General features: G+C 49.1%; 1 protein-coding gene across 1 annotated transcript in view; it reads right to left on the reverse strand.

Moving 5' to 3' along the window:
• Positions 1–12586, reverse strand: part of Dnah1 (dynein axonemal heavy chain 1) — a 62427-nt gene extending 49841 nt beyond the window's left edge. The window contains exons 1-7 of the mRNA XM_075989018.1: positions 12293–12586; positions 11257–11329; positions 9384–9558; positions 8896–9052; positions 7866–7998; positions 2065–2226; positions 1276–1528 (exon numbers count right to left, since the gene is read on the reverse strand). Of these exons, the coding sequence (XP_075845133.1) occupies positions 1276–1528; positions 2065–2226; positions 7866–7998; positions 8896–9052; positions 9384–9558; positions 11257–11329; positions 12293–12586 (1247 nt within the window). The remainder of the gene's footprint in view (positions 1–1275; positions 1529–2064; positions 2227–7865; positions 7999–8895; positions 9053–9383; positions 9559–11256; positions 11330–12292) is intronic.
• Between the last annotated feature and the right edge of the window lie 10120 nt (positions 12587–22706).

The raw sequence follows: 22706 nt of genomic DNA on the forward strand, positions 1-22706 counted from the left end.
GTCAAAGTGAGAATGAGCCATGTGACATCAGAGTCAGTCTGAAGGTATTGGGCTCATGCTTGAAGAAAACAGATCGACACAGGGAAAACAAGGAGAGGTAGAGGTGCTAGATATAAGATTGTGTCCAGAAGAACATTTCCCCTTGACCCTGTCTACTCTAAGGAATTTGTGGCAATACATTTAATGCCTAAGTCCTGGCCTCTGAACTCCCCACTAAAAGTAACTGGAGCTTCTTGGAGAAAGAGCCTATTCGGGGACCTGGGTTCACTTCCCAGCACTCACATGGCAGCTCACAACTGTCTGTAACTCTGGTTCCCACGTGTGGTCCTCACAGACACCAGGCACACACATGTTGCATAGACATAGGAACAGGTACTCACACACATAAAAACAACATTTAAAAGGTTTTTCTTTTAAAAGGCAGTTTCAAGACTGGATATGGAATATACAAATTAAGCCCGGGACTTCCTGCTATGCCAGGAAGTAGGAGCATACTCAAAGAATGAGAGGGCAGAGCAAAAAGTCACAGGGTTAGCCTGAGGAGGCCGTGCCTCAGCATGGAGAGTAGAAAGAGGCGTCAGTGCGCTCCAGCCTTTTCAACATCACAAGAATTCATGAGTCCGTCAGGCTCTATCTACAGTGAGGGAACTGGACAGCAAGTCACCTGTGCCAACCTGATACAAGCTAGAGATATTTGCAAAGAGAAACCTCAGTTGAAGAATGCCTCCATCAGATTGCCTGTTGGCAAGGTCTGTAGGATGTTTTCTTTTTGGTTTTTTGAGACAGGGTTTCTCCGTAGCTTTTGGAACCTGTCCTAGAACTGGCTCTTGTAGACCAGGCTGGCCTCGAACTCACAGAGATCCGCCTGCCTCTGCCTCCAGAGTACTGGGATTAAAGGCGTGCACCACCACCACCCGGCCTAGGATGTTTTCTTGATTAATGATTGCTGTGAGTGAATTTAGCCCACCCATGAACAAGTGGTCCTAAGCTGTATAAAAAATCAGGTTGAGCAAGCCAATGAGGAGCAAGCCAGGAAGCAGCAATCTTGCCTCCGGATTCCTGTTCCTGCCTTGACTTCCCTCAGTGATGGGCCCAGAAGGACAAGATGAAATAAACCCTTTCCTCTCCAAGTTGCTTTTGGTCATGGTGATTCACCCCAGCAACAGAAGCCCCAACTAAGACATCACCCCGCAGAGATGTGTCAGCGGTTGCTCTGTACCCTGGCAACACGACCCCCATAGAAATGTTCAGGGAGGCTGCAGCACCCGGACTCACTGCGGCCCTTTGCGCATGCGCGGTGTGCTTAAAGCCCATTGCTTTATCTTGCTCAGGCTCTGCTCGTTGATGACCCGCTGGCCCTCAGTCGGCATGCAGTCCACATACAGGTTGTACAGTAACAGCGCCTCTGTGTTCTTGCGCAGAGCGTTGGCCTGGACCACGCGCTGTGTGAACACGCGAGGATCTTCAGCACAGAAAAGCAGCTGGATTCGCGGCACCCAGTACTGGGAGACCAGAAGAGGTGGCCTTCCTGGGGGTGGGTGGGAAGGTAAAAGGGACACATAGTCAGGCACTCTGGGCTGGAGTACTGGGTTCTGGTTGGCTCTGCCTCAGCTGTTGCCTCTGAGCAAGTTGTCATTGTTATCTCAGGGTGTGGTGCTCCTCACGGTCAAACGCCATTTCCTGCTCTGCCCACTTCATAAGGTATAATGGATGCATGTGAAAATACTTTGTAAATTGTAAAGAGTATGCCCTGGCAGGAGTTACACAGGGGTGGCCATCCAGGTGGCTATTCCCTTCTTCCATGCTCCAGAGCAAACATGACTAACTTGGTTTCATTTATGATACCACGCTGAAAGCCACGGGGCCAGCTGCTCACAGCCCACAGGCTAGTGAGTGGCCTTCTGCCTTCTCCAGGTCCTCTGCTTCAAACTGGTTAGGGGACAGGACCTGGCTAATAAAATCAGGTAGGTAGAATTCAGAACTGAGCTGGTGGGGTTGGGCTGTAGTCACAGGCTGGGCCACGCTCGAGCTGGGATCTACCTGGGAAAGGCATGGAATTTGTACCGTTGGGGGTGACACCTCCATTCACGATGGGCACCCCCATCTCGTCGCGCACCAAGCCTCTCTTGTCCGTTTTATGCACCAAGTACAGTTTCTTTTCTTCGTCGTAGTCAAGGACGCCAACATCACACCACTTATAATCCAGGTTCTGATTCTTGGGGTCCTCTAAAACAGAGGGGTTTCTGAGTGAGGCAGCCAATGTTGTAAATAGAGCTCAGAGGTGACTACACTGGTGCCTCTTTTTCCAGGACACCCCTTTCTGGCTCCAGCTTTGCTTCCTCTCAGATGAGCTGACCTCTGAGAAAGCCTCAGTCACAGGAGGACCCAGAAAGACTAGGCCTTGGGATACAACCCTCACCAGAGTGGAGAAAGACACAGGTGAATGGGGAACCATAAAAGGTGTGGCCAAACAAAAACCTGCCCTGTGGAGCCTGGTGGCACTCTGGGCCACACTGGTATGCCAAAGGTTCAGGGCCAGACCGGGCTACCATGTGAGTGCAAGGACGGTGTGGCAACTCGGTTACACCCTGTCTCAAAATGAAAAGCTTTTTAAAGGGGTTGGGGGCTGGAGAGATGGCTCAGCAGTCAAGAGCACTGGCTGCTCTTCCAGAGGATTGAGGTTTAATTCCCAGGACCCACATGACAACTCTCAACTGTCTGTAACTCTGATTTCAGGGGATCTGACATGCTTTTCTGGCCTCTAAGGGCACCAGGTGCACATGCATGGTGCAGAGATATTCATGCAGGCAAAATATCCATAAAGAAAACAAAACAAAAATCAGAAATTAAACGGTTGAGGACCACAAGTGGTCATCATGGGTGAAGTTAGATGACCTTTTTAAGGTGATCGAGACACCTCTGGATATAGCCATTGACCACTATGGGACAGGACAGGACAGGGCAGGGCAGGGTTAAGAACGTCTGTCTTTTCTGCTCATATACCGTGTGTCTGCCTATCCGTGTAACTTCTGGGCTTGCTCTGTCTCAGGCCCTTTGCACCGGCCATGACTACCGCCTGATGATTTGTCCCCTGCTCGAGTGGTTCCCCCTGGAGAAGCATCTCTGCTGCACATAGCTCTCTAACCTGCTATGCTTGGCCATGCTGCTGTCGGTTCCCCAAGGCCAGGAGCCATTTTTGTCCCACCTTAAGCACAGCTAAAGACTTGGACTCAGGACAGAGATTGGAGCATAGTTGGTATTAAATACGTTATTGAAAAAGTAAGATGCACGCACAGTAGCCTGCAGAGAACTTCTCCACACGGAATGGCTTAAAATGGGTTCTCCAGTATGGGTTAAGGAAGGAAGGCTGGAATTCCAGAAAGATGGCGCCTGCCTCTGACATCAGATAGTCAAGGAAGCACCGCCGTGTGCCCTTCACCTATCTGGTTCTACTTTGCTTGTCTCTCTTCCTGGGATGTTTCCTTTTTGAAAAAATAATCTTCATCTTGGCTCAACTTATAGGAAAATATGTCCCAAGAGACTACCAGACAAAATACGAGGTCCCTGACAGAAGCTCCCTGTGAGCCCCTCTTTGCTCTAGTGTACCTGGCTCAAGGCTAGGGCCCCAGTGAAGCAAAAAGGCTGGAATTCAGCATATTTAAGGTTAATGCTTCCCATTCTCTATGGCTTAATTGCCAGGAACTGGAGAACTGGAATCAATTTAGTTAAACATTTCTATAGTTTAAGCCCAAAGTAAAGGAAACACTCTGGGCTTCTTGTCTGCTTCAGATAAATTGATTCCAGTATTAATATATTTTTCAAATGAAACATATTTGTAGCCTGCTCAGAGAACTGTCATGGGCCTCCCAGAGGATATACACTTTTAGCCCTGTTCTTGCTCATCTAGTCCTGTTTTCCACGTGATGACTGGATAACTGGAACTACTCTCTCCACACATCACCATCCACCCCAGAGAGGGGATGGAGCAGCCTGAGGAACCTTCCTATGAAGGTTGCACAGGACCAGTCATGCAGGCAGGCCCTGTCACTGCTCCTAACAGCAGGCAATTGAAGAGAACTTCAGTGCCCATTGGGCCACAGATCAGAGGACAATGGAGGTACCATAGGCATTTTGTTAACAGATGTGTGGTGCGGGGCAATTGTCTATATTCTGTCAATTATGGTTTAAATAAACACTGATTGGCCAGTAGCCAGGCAGGAATTATAGGCGGGACAACCAGACAGGAAGTAGAGGCAGGTCAATGAGAACAAATTCTAGAAAGGAGGAAGCCCATTCCTCCCCAGTCCTGTCCAGACACTGAAGAAGCAAGAAGTGACTACGCTGCTGAAAAAGGTACTGAGCCATGTGGCTAACACAGATAAGAATAATGGGCTAATGTAAGTTATAAGAGTTAATAAGAAGCTTGAGCTAAAAGGCCCATCAGTTTATGATTAATATAGACATCTGTGTGATTTCTTTGGGACTTAATGACTGTGGGAACCGAACAGAAATTCAGTAAACAGATGTGGGTAGCATCTGATGGATATATGATGGAAAGGGTGTGCCAGTTGTGGTAGACATGTAACAGTGAGGCAGACACATGAGGACACGTGGAGGATGTCACTGTGGGGTAGACACACGAGGACACGTGGAGGATGTGACAGTGGGGTAGACACACGAGGACACGTGGAGGATGTGTGACAGTGGGGTAGACACATGAGGACACGTGGAGGATGTGACATAGTGGTAGACACACGAGGACACGTGGAGGATGTGACATAGTGGTAGACACACGAGGACACGTGGAGGATGTGACACTGGGGTAGACACACGAGGACACGTGGAGGATGTGACACTGGGGTAGACACACGAGGACACGTGGAGGATGTGACAGTGGGGTAGACACATGAGGACACGTGGAGGATGTGACAGTGGGGTAGACACATGAGGACACGTGGAGGATGTGTGACAGTGGGGTAGACACATGAGGACACGTGGAGGATGTGACATAGTGGTAGACACACGAGGACACGTGGAGGATGTGACTGTGGGGTAGACACATGAGGACACGTGGAGGATGTGACAGTGGGGTAGACACATGAGGACACGTGGAGGATGTGACACTGGGGTAGACACACGAGGACACGTGGAGGATGTGACAGTGGGGTAGACACATGAGGACACGTGGAGGATGTGACACTGGGGTAGACACACGAGGACACGTGGAGGATGTGACAGTGGGGTAGACACACGAGGACACGTGGAGGATGTGACACTGGGGTAGACACACGAGGACACGTGGAGGATGTGACAGAGGGGTAGACACATGAGGACACGTGGAGGATGTGACAGTGGGGTAGACACACGAGGACACGTGGAGGATGTGACACTGGGGTAGACACACGAGGACACGTGGAGGATGTGACAGAGGGGTAGACACATGAGGACACGTGGAGGATGTGACAGTGGGGTAGACACACGAGGACACGTGGAGGATGTGACACTGGGGTAGACACATGAGGACACGTGGAGGATGTGACAGTGGGGTAGACACACGAGGACACGTGGAGGATGTGACACTGGGGTAGACACATGAGGACACGTGGAGGATGTGACAGTGGGGTAGACACATGAGGACACGTGGAGGATGTGACAGTGGGGTAGACACATGAGGACACGTGGAGGATGTGACATAGTGGTAGACACACGAGGACACGTGGAGGATGGGACACTGGGGTAGACACATGAGGACACGTGGAGGATGTGACAGTGGGGTAGACACACGAGGACACGTGGAGGATGTGACAGTGGGGTAGACACACGAGGACACGTGGAAGATGTGACACTGGGGTAGACACATGAGGACACGTGGAGGATGTGACACTGGGGTAGACACATGAGGACACGTGGAGGATGTGACAGTGGGGTAGACACACGAGGACACGTGGAGGATGTGACAGTGGGGTAGACACACGAGGACACGTGGAGGATGTGACAGTGGGGTAGACACATGAGGACACGTGGAGGATGTGACACTGGGGTAGACACATGAGGACACGTGGAGGATGTGACAGTGGGGTAGACACACGAGGACACGTGGAGGATGTGACACTGGGGTAGACACATGAGGACACGTGGAGGATGTGACTGTGGGGTAGACACATGAGGACACGTGGAGGATGTGACATAGTGGTAGACACACGAGGACACGTGGAGGATGTGACACTGGGGTAGACACATGAGGACACGTGGAGGATGTGACAGTGGGGTAGACACACGAGGACACGTGGAGGATGTGACAGTGGGGCAGACACATGAGGACACGTGGAGGATGTGACAGTGGGGTAGACACATGAGGACACGTGGAGGATGTGACTGTGGGGTAGACACATGAGGACACGTGGAGGATGTGACACTGGGGTAGACACATGAGGACACGTGGAGGATGTGACACTGGGGTAGACACATGAGGACACGTGGAGGATGTGACTGTGGGGTAGACACATGAGGACACGTGGAGGATGTGACACTGGGGTAGACACATGAGGACACGTGGAGGATGTGACACTGGGGTAGACACATGAGGACACGTGGAGGATGTGACTGTGGGGTAGACACATGAGGACACGTGGAGGATGTGACACTGGGGTAGACACACGAGGACACGTGGAGGATGTGACAGTGGGGTAGACAACGAGGACACGTGGAGGATGTGACTGTGGGGTAGACACATGAGGACACGTGGAGGATGTGACAGTGGGGTAGACACACGAGGACACGTGGAGGATGTGACACTGGGGTAGACACACGAGGACACGTGGAGGATGTGACACTGGGGTAGACACACGAGGACACGTGGAGGATGTGACCCTGGGGTAGACACATGAGGACACGTGGAGGATGTGACTGTGGGGTAGACACACGAGGACACGTGGAAGATGTGACAGAGGGGTAGACACATTAGGATGTGGGGTGGATGTGTGACAATGTGGTGGAAATGTGTTTGAATACAACATGCCAGGAAGGGGGATGGTGTGTGACATAGTGAATGTGACCATGGATGTATGTGACAACTTGTGTATGCATGCCTCTCTGAGCAACTCTGTGACAGTGTGCTGTTCATGCAAGAGAAAGAGCAGAAACTGGGTGGTGGTGCATACCTTTAATCCCAACTCTTGGGAGACAGAGATAAGTGTATCTATGATTTTTAGGCCAGCCTCGTTTATAGAGTGAGTTCCAGGGCATCCAGGGCTACACAGAGAGACCTTGTCTCAAAAACCCAGGAGGGAAAGAGGAGTCGCTGAGAGCAGGAGAGGATGGATGGATGGTCTGTAACTGTGCCCTTAAACATTTCCGTGTGTGTGTGTGTGTGTGTGTGTGTGTGTGTGTGTGTGTGTGTGTGATGTCTTCCTCTGTTGCTTTCTGCCTGCTCTCTTGATAGCAGATATCTCACCAAACCCAGAACTCACCATCTCTTGGCCAGGCTGGCACTAGCAAGCCCATGTGATCTCCCCACTCTACCCACATCCCTAGTACTGTGGTTACAGGTGTACCCACCACACTTTGCTTTTTGCCTGAATTCTGGGGATCTGGAACAGGTCCTCATGCTTGGGCAACAAACACTCTTACCCACTGAGCCATCTCCCTAACCTCCCAAAGTTTGTTTCTTTGTTGTCTTGTCCCCAGTCCTCCTGACAGCACTGTCCTTGGTCTTTGCGTCCAGATTCTTGGACTGTGCCATAGCTGGGGAACTTCAACAGAGACTTTAGCTCTCCTGGTTACCTGGTCCCGGGGCAGACTGAGTGTCTTGGCAAGGGGTTGCTGGGACAAGACAGTTTTCCCAACCCCAGGGTAGTCCTACTTACCATGGCCCAGAATGTCATCGGTGGGAAGAAGGGCTTTTCCAGGGACAGGCTTCCTGTTTTCAGATCCTGGCTCCAAGCCCATGTTGAGCCACTCTTTGGGAGTTCGGCAATCAAACTCTTCATTATCAAACACCTTGGCAAAAACAGACAACTGTCCAATGAAGCAGTTCCCCTAGTGCCCAAGCAAAACCGAGCATGCCAGAGGCTTCTGCAGCCTCAGTAGCTAGCTCCAGGCAGTACTAGACTGATCTGTAAGAACTCTGCTGCTTCTCTGACCCCCAGTGTTTGAACGAGGGGTGTTGCCCTGGATATATGTCTAGCCAAGTCACTCAGGGCTCAGTGCAAGGGTGACCAGGGTCTCAGAGGAGGACGTGGGCTCTCTTGACTCCTGTGGGGAAACACTGAGCTCAGGCCCAAGGGAACAGATAGCTCTGGGGTTTCCTGAGAAATCCATGCTGATCAGAAACAACAAAAACTAGGTGCTCTCAGAGGGTGACCTTGGTCAGTTCTGCTTCCCACAGGGGCTCCAGCCAAGGGATACACAGGGCCACAGAGGAAGGGAGGAGAAGACATCGAGAGCCAGGGTCTGACTATGCTCCCTCTTTCTCCTCCCCAGATTCAGTTCCCCTGTTTGTACCTTGAGAAAGTGGTACCAAATCCCTCCTACATCCTCCTCTCCCCATTTTGTAAGCTCTCATCACCAGGGGCTCTAGTCAGGGGGTCAGGATCCTAGTACACACTTCATCCTGGCTGCTTACTGATGCCTGTGGCCAGGGCTGGGGTACAGAGCAGGCACATGGTCTGTAAACAATTCCAGGGAAGAAGTGGGGAAATGATGACTTACTTGTGTGGGGGCTACGTCTGCTTCAACCCAGGATCTACAAACACCTGGGGTGAGTTGTGATTATTCCATCATGTGAGAAATGAGTGCCTATGGCTGAAGTGGGAGTCCCCTTTGTCATGTGACTCCTTGAGCTTCCCCTGGGGTTCAGGACCACCACCTATCAGCAATCATGGCAGTGCAGCTCACCTTCAATGGGAGATATATGGGGAAGAGTGGATCATGGCCCTGTTCGATGGTTTGAGGGTTCTGCGGGTCTGGATGTCTGGGCATGAGCTTGTTGGAGTCGATGCCCTCGTCGGCCAACAGTTGCTCAATGTCCAGGCGCAAGTATTGTTGTTTCCTCCTAGCCAGAGGAGGGAGAGTCATAGGATGGCATAGGATCTTATGAGGTAGCTTCAGGGATGTCAGTAAAGACCCAGGGCCCCAACTATCCCTTCTAGCCTGCCCTGGCAGCCTCATTTCATTGATTTAATTGCTACCCTCCCAAATTCCACAGCAAGGAAAGCCATTTGTTCCTATTTTTTTTTTTTAAAATAAGAGTTGTTTGCACACTTACACATGCCCTGCTGTGGGCTTGTCACCTCATGGTCTGCAGTGCCCCACCCCTGGAGCCTGGCGGATGCTGCCCCCCCCCCCTTCCAGGGCAGGCTCCCTCTGCAGCCCTCATGGCATACCTTTCTATCTCAGTCTTCCGAGGGCACTGGCCAGGCAGCACATGGAATGGGACCTGCACCTTGGGTTCATAGGCCTGGATCGGGAAGTCCGTCTGAGTGTGCTGCCGTGTGGTGGTGCCAATGCGCTGCTGCTCCACACGCTCCTGGAAGTCCTCAGGGACCTTGAACGATTCAACTGTGGGTGGAGGAGACATGAGCAGCTGAGGGGTCGGGCCAGGACCAACAGCTCTACTCTGAGCCACCCCATAAGGCATGTCCTCAGACAGGATGCAGGGCGGCATGTCCTGCAATGTGCAGCGCTTAGGTTTGCCTGGTGCTTGGCAGGGTCGGGAGAAATGAGAAACCGCGGGCTGTTAGGCCAGTCCAAGGTCAACATTGCCCATTCCCTCACAAGCTATCAATTATTCTGATACCGGGGACCAATGCTAGTGACAGTCATGGCTGGACAGGAAGATAAAGTGGGGGCCGCCCTCCCTGCTACTCAATCCCAGACACCCACGGTGTGTTACATGTCAGAGTCTGAACCCCACATATTCTTTGGACTTGTTTCCGGGACTGAAGCATTTTGGATACCGTAGGAGTGGTCTCTATGGGACCCTTGTGCCACCAAATGGATGCTGCCCCTATTTAGACAATGACAGACAGAGGCTTCCATTCTAATTCTGGGAGAGGGAGACAGTGGGAAGAGAGAGAGTTGTAGGTAGGTCGGCCTATCATCCTAGCCAGGACAGGGGTATTCTGAAACACAGATGAACCGAGACCATATAGGTAAAGAAAAAAAGTGTGGGACTATGCTGTAGAACACCATGTGTTACTACTCTCCCCTATGTTCTGTGTGACCCTGTGATCCCCTCCTGGGACCCCACCTCCTCTCTGGAGCAAAAAAGCAGTTAGAGGCATGAGCTAATTTTAGGGGTAGCCTTTGGAATCACACAGAAGCCTGGGTTAGTGTCTGAGATTTTGCTGATGCCTCGGGTCACTGAATAAACATCTATCAGTGCCTGACAACACCCTGGGGCCTGTTGGGATGTTTCTCCTTCTGCGAGTAGGCTGCTGAGCCACTGGCCTTCCCTATGGCCCACTTCTGCCATGGATGGGAGGTGCACCATTCACATCCTTTGCAGGCTGAGACCCGGGTTCAGTGCCATTTCCCAAATCCTAAGTGCTTGTGAGACGGTTGAGAACGGGCTAGACCCTTGCACAAACACACATTATGTCTATGGTTTTGATATTTTCTGGGCCATTTTAAGGGGTTCACAGACTTGGGGACTGACAGAGCTATTTTGAACAGTGTTAGGAAGAAGCAAAGCCTTTCTTGGGGTAGAAATAGGGATGGATGCTTGGGACCGTGGGGTATCTAGGTCTGATGGAAGGGTTGTATTGTCTGTTGAAGAAGGAAAACAATGGGGGCAAATCCCTTCTTATAACCTAGACTCTGCTAAGGCCATCTTCTCCTTGCTTCCAGGCATGCTCTGAGGATTGCCATGAAGCCCACTGATAGTCCTCTCTCCATTAGGAAAGATTTCTCTGGCATCTACCTGTGCCAGGCTCCGTTTCAGATACGGTTCAAACATGATCTTGGCTTCCCGACAGTCATATTCTGAGGGATGAGGAAAACTCAAACCCTACCGAGCCTAGGCCAGTAGAGAGAATTATGGCCCTCAGGAGCCCAAGGCCAGGCTCTCCCTCAGCTCCTCTGAGGGTCAGGACAAAGCACTACTGTGAACTGGGTCTTTGCCAAGCTTCATAATTCACTAATATCATTTCACCCTTGAAGAAGCTAAGACTTTCTGCAGGAAGAGGCCATTTCCCCGAGGCCTGAGATAGACTGAATGTCCATTAACACTATATGCTCAAACCTCCCAGTACTGACCTTTGGGGGTAAAATTGTCAAGGTCAGCTTTACGAATCAAATTCTGGGACAGGTAGGGGCCACGGCACACATTCTGAAACAAAGCACAAAACCTTGAGCGTGTATAAACATCCCAAAGACAGTCAGGACCCAGGGATGATCCTAAGGCTGGGTGTTTCCCAACTGCCCACCAGAGAGCACCCCAGAAGTATGGGGGTGAGCTTATACACATTGTTCAAACTCTATGGTGGATGACAGACTGAGGTCACCTGGGGCACCCCTGGCTGCCCTGTTTGAGTCCAGCATAGTTTCCTTCCAGAGAACACCCCAGCATGTGTCCGAAACTGCAAAGCCAGGAGTTGTCTCTAGCTAGTTCCTTTCCCAGGGGCCACTCTAGCACTACTGGTGAGCCAGGTACCAGTGCATCCTCGCTGCTTCTCCAGTCTTTCCCCTGCCTAAAATCTCCCTAAGGCTGCTCGGAACCTGCAGGGCTCTGGGAACCCTGTTCTAGCTTCCTTCCCGTCTCCCTCATCTCCCTCCAGGCCCCAGCATCATCCCTTGATCTCTCTGTTTACATTCTACATGCACTTCTTTACCCGGGCCGCGCCTTCTCTCGGGATCCCAGGGTCTTCCAACCTGCATTTCTCCCTGCTTGACATGTTCTTCAGCCCCTATCTTATCCAGCAAGTAAATCGCTAGCTTTTAGATCTCAGCAGAATGCTGCCTCGTCCACACACCCCTTCTTAACCAGAGCTGGTACTGGGGGACTTCCGAAGCCCATCACAGCGGGGATGTGAATGTCTTATCTTTACTCTGTCTCCTGTGCTCAGCTCTGGGTCTGGCACATGGGAAGAGCATAGCAATGAACTGACAAGTGGTGACCTGAAGCATGGATGAGCTAGGTGGGTGGTAGGGCAAAGGGATGATGGACAGATACATAGGTGCTGTCAGGTAGCTAAGTGGACCAATGGACTGACACTGAGTGGGACAAAAAGATGGGTGAATGGAACCCACCTGGCAGGGATTGAAACTGGCAAGGGACATCTGCCACACTCACCCCAAGCTGGTCTAAGGTTCCGGGACTGAGGATGTCAGAGTAGAACCCACGCTGCTTCATTAGGGGGTACTTCTTATCAGTGCCTGTCAGAGGTAACTTCCGGGGCTGCCCTAAATCTGAGAGGGGTAAAGGTGGGGGTTTGGGGTCAGCAATGGAAGATATTTTTTCTAAATGATGAGATGATTCTTGGAGTATCTTCTGCAGGTCATATTCTGGTTTTCCATGAGTCGGTACTGGGCAGCATCCAAAGTCCTGAGAGCTCCTTCCTGGCTGTTCTCTATCACACCGTTCCATGCTGCTCTTCAGAGAGTTGTCCCGACTAGAGCGCCTACGAAAAGATAAGCATCATTCACACTTGGACAACCTATGTCTCGGCCCAGGTAACACTGTGATTCATGGATTTCCAGACTGCCTCTCTACATCAAGTCTAAGTCTACTACACATGGGTAACAGAAAAGGACAATGCCAAGAGTCCCACAGGTGACAATGGCCTTCCAGGAGAATCAAGGGTTGAGGGAAGGAAACTGTAGATGCCTCCAGCTCTGTGCCTCCTGACCTTCCCACATTCCCCCTTCTTTTAGCCAGCAAGGCCTGGCTTCCCTGCTGTAGGAGGTGAAGGGGGAGACCCAGAGCTCACTCACTCAGTGAGTTTCCCTGCAAAGGCTTTCAATACAGTCAAAAGTAGTCCCAGTACCCTAGCCCAGACCTACTGGACTAGTCGTCTCCTCCTCCTCCTCCTCCTCCTCCTCCTCCTCCTCCTCCTCCTCCTCCTCCTCCTCCTCCTCCTCCTCCTCCATGTGGGCACAAGGCCACCACACCCACCCACACCCATGCTTGCCCAGTTCATTTCCCCCATATCACAGGGGTCAGAAGATGCATTGATCTGGCCAATATGATGAGAAATTTGACCATCCTTGGGCCCACAGATCTTCCTATAAGCCTTCCTGTCTTCACAGAGGAGTAGCAGGTGTCTCTGGGCTATGGCCACATCCACCACCTTGAGGACAAGGGTTTACAGGGTGATTATTCAAGCCCTTCCTATACCACAGCTACCTTTTAGTTACCTCAAATCATTATCACCAGGGGAAATCCTTAAGCAGGAGAATGTTACAATAAGTTAGATAAATGTGTAGGGAAGAAGAGGTTTTCATGTTAGGGTACAGAGGTAAAAGGAGGTCTAACAAAGATCAGTGAAAAAATATTATGTGTGTTTTGCATGAATGTGTGTGCACATGTGTCTGGGTGTACTCACCTGTGTGTGCACATGTGTCTGGGTGTACTCACCTGTGTGTGCACATGTGTCTGGGTGTACTCACTTGTGTGTGCACATGTGGAGGACAGGAGCTTAATTCAGCTATATTCCTCAAGACATTTCCACATGTTTATACATGTGCCACAGCCTATGTGTGGAGGTCAGAGGACAGCTTTCGGGAGTCATTTTTGTCCTTCCACCATGTAGGTTCTGGGGATTGAATTCAGGTCATCAGTTTCAGTGACAAATACTTGCTAAGGCATTTTATAGGCCACATTATTACCATTATTGAGTTTTCAAAACAGGGTTTCTTTTGTGTAACTTTAGAGCCTGTCCTGGAACTAGCTCTTGTAGACCAGTCTGGCCTTGACCTCACAGATATCCACCTGCCTCTGCCACCCCAGTGCTGGGATTAAAAATGTGTGCCACCACCGCCGGCCCAAATTATTATTTTTTAGACAAGGTTTTTCATGAAACCTCGAGGACACCAGTTCAGTTAGGCTAGCAGGTCATGAGCTCCCAGGATCCACCTGTCTCTGCTACCCACTAGTGCCGGACTTATGAGTATGTGTCATTGCACCTGGCTTTTCCATGCGTTCTCGGGATCTGAACTCAGGTCCTCAGGCCTGTGCCACAAGCACTTTACCAACTGAGCCATTTCCCCAGCACAAAAGAAGACATCTTAACAAAAACCAGAGGGTTGAGCTGGCAAGCCCTCATCTTACTGGCATTTCCTCAGCTCCTCTCACACAGGGATGTTTTGGGAGTCTTCCATTCTCAGTGGGACTGACTGGCATCTCCTTTTTTTTATTATTATTTTTTCTTCTAGACAGGGTTTCTCTGTGGCTTTGGAGCCTGTCCTGGAACTAGCTCTGTATACACAGAAGCAGAGGGTCTCATCTAACTACCATGGGGAGCGGGATGGGACTATATGGACCAAAGTTGCACAGCAGCCCAGAAGACAATTGCATTAGCTGAGCACTTCCTGAGCAGAAGATGGTGAGTTGAAAGGCCATTTGAAGGACAAATAAAGGCAGGTGGGACTCTGGTAGAAGCCCCAGATACCCAGCATGAAGGCTCACCATCTTCTAAGTAGGTAAACCTGACAGGCCTCCCTATGGGAAACTCTACCTGAACCTATTCCTGGTGACCAGATGCCTCCTAGGGCAGATACTAAAGATGATCCCAAGTGTGGCCTACCTGTGTGTCACTGCCCCTTTCAGGACAAGAGTGGACAAGAAGACCCCCTGAGCTCTAGCTTCCTCATTCTGCAAACCCACGGACAGCACCATTGAACAAAAGCTTCAAACAGACAGCTGGTCTCTGAGAGGCCAGGGTCCCATCTCCACAGGAAAGCATTCTGTCCTTGGGGTCTCTTTCCAGTATCTTCAGCATGCCTGGCCGCTTTACCGGGGCGTGGGGATTAGCACACACATGACGGCCCGGGAAACTGCAGTGTGCCAGGAGCTCAGAAGTCTGACTGAGTGGATTTACTGTTCCTGTTCTGTAAGCTGTTTTTCTCTAAGGAGGCTGCAGAAGGGAGTGCACTGTTGATAGTGGAGGGAAATCATCAAGACATAGCCCAAGAAAGGGAGATGGGAGGTGGGCTGTAGACTCAGAATCTCATTTCCCTCTGCTTTCCAACCCATCACAACAAATCCCTTCCAGTCCCATCCCAGCCTGGGGATCTTATACAACCCAGTGTGTGCAGGAATTTTTAACAGACAGACAAACTTTGGTCTTCTTCCCACAGCTCCGTGGGTGACAGTGGCCTCTACCTGGGAATGAATGTGGTTGGCATGTGCCTCACAATGAGGCCTCCAGTGCTGGTCACTCTGGGAACTCCTTTCTCTCCCTTTCTTTGTGTGGGGGAAACAAGGAAGTGAGGTGGCAAGGTTTGGTCCTGGCAGGCCCAGAACTAGGGATGATTGCAGAGTCATTTCATACAAGATCCCGTTTGAACTTACATGGAAATTGAGACTACTTTTATTTTTTCAGAGATGAAAATGAACCCTCAAAAGGTTGCAGGACCTGGCCGAGGTTTCAGGGCCAGCAAGAGGCAGGCACACGCTCAACCCTTTGGTTGAATGCGTACAGATAAATGGAGGTGGGGCTGGGAAGGGAGGAATGTGGCCCTCATAGCGGCCACTACCGGAGTACTACCAACAGTTACAAACAAGGAAACTCGGGTCCAGAGAAGTGTCTGGAGAAGCCTGAGGTGCGTGCAAAATAGGCGTCCCTGGGAGAATCTGTGCTTCCCAGTCATCCATCCCCTGACTCAAAAAGAACCCTGCACTTCTACCGCTTTGAACATCCTCTGAAGGATCTTGGGAGTCTCTGCCTCTGCTGAGAACACTGGGCAAACAGAGCAAACAGCACAGTAGGTGGTCAGCTCTCTCACAGGCTTGGGGTTTTCCTCATCCTTCTGATGTGTCTGGCAGAGGAAAACTAGCTCTGTGCCCACCGCTTCTTGCACCATTGGTCAGAGTCAGAAATTATATGGTGCTGTGCTCTCTCATGCCTGTCGAACGGATATTCAAGTAACACTGATCTCTGCAAACAAGGTCCTTACCCTGGGATGGTCCCCAGAATGCACTTGCTGAATTATTGTGAAAACCAATAAATACCTGGATGGGGTTTGTAAAGGAAGGAATAGAGTCGATCTCTACAAGAACTCTGTGGTCAGGTAAGGAGAGAGAATGGTGTCTTGTGAGGCCCAGAATTTTGTCTCCTTCATTGCAGGGATCCTAGCAGGAGCCTGTCACAGGGAGGAGGGCATTGAATCGCGCTCCCTTCACAGGGGTGGGATCCGCACCCCAAACGGTGTGCTAAATACAGAACTTAACAGTAAGGCTGGTTAACGTGCCATCTCCTATAGCCTGTTGTCTCAGCTCCGACCCGCAAAGGCTCGGTAGGGGACCCACACTTGAGGGAGGGAACGGTGATCTTAAGTGGGCAAAAGTACCTTCTCCGTGTCCACTCACTTGTATGCCTTTTTGAATTTTCCCCGACCCAATCATCCCGCCGCCTCACGGACCTACCGGCTCCCCTATACAGCAAAGTCGTCTGTCGCTCCTGTCTCTAGGCAGGGACGCTGAGCCCGTTGCGAGGGGGCGGGACCATCCGGCACCGCGGAGCGGGAGCTTCCGGCTACGAACTTTTCACCCGAGACAAGTCTGATTCTTCAAGGCTAGTCACAGCAGAGACCATTTACACTACGCCGGGCTGGAGGTAGGCGTCTAGTTCTCAAATCCAGACTCCGTCCCCTATTTCCCCCTTTAGGGCTCTCTGACAAAACAACAAAATGCAGCGTGGAAACTTTGAATAATGGGTAGCGAACTGGGGGTGAAACCGCACAGGCAAGGTCATCCTCGAATACATAGCAAGTTTGATGTCAACCTGGGCTACCAGAAACCTTGTCACAAACAAAGCCATTGGGGCTGCAGATTAACTCAGAGGTAGAGTGTTGGCCTGTCTCCAAACTAGTGGTGAATGGACCAGAAGTTCAAGGTCATTCCCCGGCTGTGGACGCAAGAGACCACGTCTCAAACAACAACAACAACAAAACGCCATCAACAATAACCAACTATATATCAACGAAAAGGATTTGAGATTATGAATTGGATTTTGGCGTTCAAGTCATAGCTTCAGACAGATGATCACAGGGCACCGTGTCACACAACACTGGTTCTGGGTCTCTGGAGGCTCAGCTGGTCACCTCCCTCCTCTGACTCCATTCCCAACCCCAGCTCGCTACTGCATCTGCCTCCTGTGGCTGCACTTGCCTCACCCTCCCTGATAGTAGGTCACTGTCTAGTGTCTGCATCGGCTTCAAACTGGGCATGGGTTCAGATCGTTCCCTGACCTGTCCTAAATATTGAATAGTTTTTGTTTGTTTCAGACAAGGTCTCACTTTGTAGCTCTGGATGGCTTGTAACTCACCACCTAGACCAGGCTGGATCCACCTGCCTCTGCCTCCCAAGTGCTGGGATTAAAGGCATGCACAATTATGGTCACAGGTTTCTTTCTCCCCACTCTCCAGTGGCATTTCAATTGTATTTTAATAAATAAAGCCTGCCTGAATATCTGAGAGTAAAACAGCCCCACTGATCAGCCTTACAGACCAGGTAATGGTAACACACACCTTTGATCCCAGGAGCCACACTAGTTGCCATAGAAACCGGGCAGTACATGCCTTTAATCCCAGCCCTAGAGAGGATTGTAAAGCAGGAGGAAACAACTCTCAACACACAGTCTGATTCTGAGATTCCTGGAGGAAGTATATTGTATACAAATTTTCTATATTGATACAAATTTGAGATTAATTTTGTTAAGACATACTGTACATACTTTTCTAATTTTGTTCAAAGTATTGTACCTATGTAACTCACTTAACAATGTAATGCAAATTTCTAGTCCTTGAAAATTATTATTACCAACTGTTGAGGATAATAAGGAAATATTATACATATTATAAATAAGGTTAGTAGTTAATTACCTAGTATAATTGAACTTATAGTCACATTAGGTATGTTTTCAAGGTCAAACAAAGATATATTTTAGATAGAAAGGTCATCTTCAAACACTTCAAAGATCTACAGAACCCCTCCACTTTTTTTGAGGTGAGTCTCACTGTGTGGCCCTGACTGACTCAGAACTCACAAAGATCTGCAGGCCTCTGCCTGCCCATTGCTGGAGTTAAAGGCAATGTGCCTTCATACCTGATGGTTTGTTTTATTTAATGTGACAGTAGTTATTGTGATATATAGGGGATTGTCATTTTTTCTTCTTAATGGCATTAAAAAGATTTATTTATTTTTATTTTATGTGTATGAGCATTTAGCCTACATGTATGTATGTGCAACATGTGGGTGCCTATTATCTATGGAGGCCAGAGAAGATGCTGAAACCACTGGACCTGGAATTACAGCCAGTTATGAACTGCCAAGTGGGTGCTGGAAACCGAACTCCTCCAGTCCTCTATAAGAGTAGCAAGGACGGAAGCTCTGAGCCATCTCTCCAGCCCTATGTCCTTGTCTTACTGTGGCCTCCATTTCAAAAGTAACATCAAGTCCGCTGAGGTTTCCTTTCCAGTGATTTAGTAAAAATTATTTGCAACAAGCATAGGCACCAAGAGAAGGAAGAGATAACCCGGGAACTGGAAGGTTGCTGGCGTCCACTGTACAGTCCTCTGGCTTTTATCCTGTAAAGGGAAGAGGTAGACTGCAAACCAAAAGAAAAGAAAAAATGTCCCCATCTCGATTTGGGAGCTCTTTCCCAGAGGCTTCCCATAACGATCCCATTTCATAGGTAGGAAAACTGAGGTAACGGAGATATACTAATACTGAAGGAAGTAGCAGGGTCTGGTGATTATTATTGTATGGATCTTATTCATTGTATTAGTATTTCTGGCTTGTTGCCAGGCCTGCAGTGGACACTAAGTGCCTGGAATTAAATTGATCCCAGTCTGGGCTGTATAATGTGAATGAATGGGCCAGAGAAACAAGGGAGGGGGAACCTTAAGGCCGAGAGAAGCTTTGCTTGGGGACAGAGGTCTGCCTTTGCAGAGGCTCACACCTTCCCTTCAGAGCACCTCTCTCTGGCACCTCCTCTTGGCCAGCTGCCATCACCCATCAGACCTGGAGCTGGAGCAACCTTTTCTGAGTCCAAACCATGGCTTCATTTGCTAACCACTCAGTGTCTGCTACTTCAGAGAAAAGCAGGAGTCTGAAGGAAACTGGAGACAGAAGTCTAAGGCTTCCTCCTCCTACTCCCTGGTGCCCATCACCAGCCAACTAGCAGCTATCTAGGCCCAGCAGCCCTGTCCAGCATTCTCCTATTTTGGAGCGGTACATCCATTGCTTTGATAAAAGTTTAGACTGATTAATTTCCCTTTGACTCCATTTGTCACTTGACAGAAAAAGCAGTGAAAACCCAGAGCTGGGGAGGAAGCATCTAGGAATCGGATGTTGGGGACCATGATGGAACAGATTTTACTCACCCCAGCCCCAGTCCATGTTGCTCCACGCTTTGCCCCACGGTACTGTGGGTTGGAATTCCTCCTTCTTGGTCTTCCTATATTTTTCCTTTCCATCTCAGACCACTCCCCCTCAGGAAGCCATCTCTTAATGTGTAGAGGACACAGGTCCTTGTACTCACAGATAAGCAGTAGGGAAACCAGGAATGTTAGGCCCACAGGGAGAGATATTTGACCTGTTTCCACCCAGAAGACTGGGAACAGAGGTCGTTAATAGCCTGGGAACCTTTGCGTTATCTGTGTGACTGAGACCATAGTAGATCTTCCCCCAGACCCTTCAAATGTCACGTGCAGTCAATATATAGAACCCATCTTCATGGAAGATGCCACAAAAGAGTTTTGATGTAGCTGGGCCTTAAGTTTTATTGTGCACATAAGAGTGAATTAATTATCACCAGGAAAGTTTTTCCCTCCAAAATTTCCCATGCTTAAATATGCCTGAAATAAACTACCCAGTGTCAGACTCTTGAAGTTTGAACCAACACTGGCTACTGAGTCATGCTGAGTCATGCTGACTTTCTTCTTTCCTTGTGTGTACACTCTTCTGAGTGTAGTGTTTGCAGAGACCCTCCACATCGCTGTCCCAGCCCGCAGAGCACACACATTCTCCTCAATACTATTTGGTAGGTGACCATGCAGTGATGTGTCTCCAGCTGTGTCCCGAGTTGATCCTCATGCCCTCCCTTCTAGAATGCTTCCCTCTCACCCAAGATTCAAGACCATTCTTGGAAGAGGGTCCAAGATTCTGAGCCCCTGTTCTCCAGGAGCAACAGACAGGAGAGTCTCTCCTGCTTACTACCTGTCTAGGCTGAAGCCCCAGATGATAGGCCTGAGAACGTGACATCTTCCACAGGGCATTTTCAGCAGACGCCTAAAGAAGTCAGGTCCTGTTCTACACAGATGGGTTCATATGGAGCGGAGTAGAATTCATCGTCCCCACTGTGCGGATGGAAAAACTCAGGCTTAGTGGAGGATGAAGCCTGCCCAGTGAGCCATCAGAAGCTCCCAAGCCTCCTGCACCGTCCCTGGAGCTTGGGTAGGAAAAGGTGAGCTGGCAGCCTGTTTCTCAAAGTGGATTGTTCTAGAAAGGGGGAGGTGTAAGACGCAGGTTCCCTGGAAGTTTGGGGCCCTTGGTAGGTCACAGAGCCATCATCCATTCTGCTGAAATGTTACTTAGTGGCTGTCCGTCAAGTTCTTTGGAGCCGAGAGGAACTAAGATGTACTTAGAGCCTTAATAAACTCTGTCCTCCTTAGGTTGCCCTTGGTCATGGTCTTTTATCACAGCAGCAGAAAAGGAACTAATACAACCCAAAAGTAATATGATTTTTTTTTTCATTTAAAAACATCACTTCTGGTGCGACTAGATGGCCCAATGGTTAAGTGAACTCACTGCTCCTCCAGAGGACCTGGGTTCAATCTCCAGCACCCACACGGCAGCTCACAACCATCTGTAACTCGAGTACCAGGGGACCTCTTCTGACCTCTGCAGGCACACTCTTGGTGCATAGAAGTACATGCAGGCAAAACACCCATATACATAAAAATAAATCTTAAAAAAACACACTTCAAAGAAAGAAAAGACCCCCTCAGTTCTTAAAAAACCCTCCCAATATTATAATAAATCTTCTTAGGAACCATTATGAAGTGAAAGTTGAGAGTCACATGCTGTAGGAGTGTTAATTGTCAATCTTACCAAAGGAGCCTCCAAGGAGTTGGGCTTCTAGGCATGCCTATGGGGGGTTATCTCAATTACACTAAAGTAGGAAGCCAGTCAACCAGGGGTGGCACCATTCCTGACCCGGGTGGACTGTAGAAACATATGGAGAGACCCAAGCATGCATGTGTGCATTGCTCTCTGCCTTTTGAATATGGGTGCAATAGGAGTAGCCCTTGAAGGCGTAAGTCACAAACAATGCCACACCAGTTTGGAATTATGATTAATAGGGTGGTATTTATTTAAAGGGGAAAAAACTTACAGATCACTGTCAGCCCTCTGCGTAACCAGGAAGGAAGTCAAGTCACCGGCGGAGCAGGAAGTGAAGAGAGAGAGGAGAGGGAAGTGGCCGCTTTTTTAAAGGGAGAGAGACCACGCCCCAAGGAGCTGGTATCTCAGCGGCGATAGGCTGGAGGAGTGGGAGGACCTCCCGTAACACCTCCCCCTTTTGTTTAAATAAGAGAGTTCTAAACCTACTATGAAATTATATACAATAAGTACAAATATCCTATTCTAACTAGCTTAGGTCTTGTATAATAAATAAATTGGCCAAGTCATGAGAGAAAAGTAACTACATCTATATAGTCTTCAACCCCATCGAAGATCTGAGAAGGGAAATAATGTTACCTGGTTAATTAGGAAGTTCAGTAAAACAACTTCCAAAACATGCAACAAATCACAGAGACAACTAGCTACCTAGGCAATCACCCAAAGTCACATTAGCAGTGTTGAAGCAACCAACTTTGGCTAAGGCCTAACATAACTGACACACCATTTTCAAAGGCAAGCAACTTTTCAAAACTATCTTACCCTGTCTTGGCAGGATAAGACAGCCCTGTTTTATCCATTGATGCATGCTCTGTATCTTTGTCAGTGGTTGAGGTATGGGCATTTCTTTGCCCCAAGGCCAGTTCTGCCAAAAGGAAAGGCTCCAGGTGGAGTGTCTTTGGTGCTCAACATTCTCTCGGGAATAGAGTGGTGTTGCCAGGAGCAATTGTGTCTCACTACCACAAAACTCTGAGTTAGATTAAAGGCCATTTTCTACAGCTCTTTGAAGAAGTTGAAGACTATCTATACTGAGTATAATCTCTATATATCTAAAGAACCTGATTAGTCTAATTATAAATGACAAACTTAGATGGCTATTAGTCTATATAATTCTCAATATCTATCTAACTTAAAGATTAAGACAATAAACAACTGTGAAACAAATGAGGACAATGACCTCCAAATATAAACAATGTACAAATATACATTGCAGTAGGTAAATATATATCAATACACAAACATTATATAAGTATCTTAATCAGAGGTAGAAATGTACACAGCAATATGGTAAATATATACAATACAATATATGTCAATACATAAAAATGTTTTAAACAAGGTAGAAACATGCATGCATACAATA

Source organism: Microtus pennsylvanicus, chromosome 10 (assembly GCF_037038515.1).
Source record: "Microtus pennsylvanicus isolate mMicPen1 chromosome 10, mMicPen1.hap1, whole genome shotgun sequence".
In the NCBI taxonomy this organism is placed as follows: Eukaryota; Metazoa; Chordata; class Mammalia; order Rodentia; family Cricetidae; genus Microtus; species Microtus pennsylvanicus.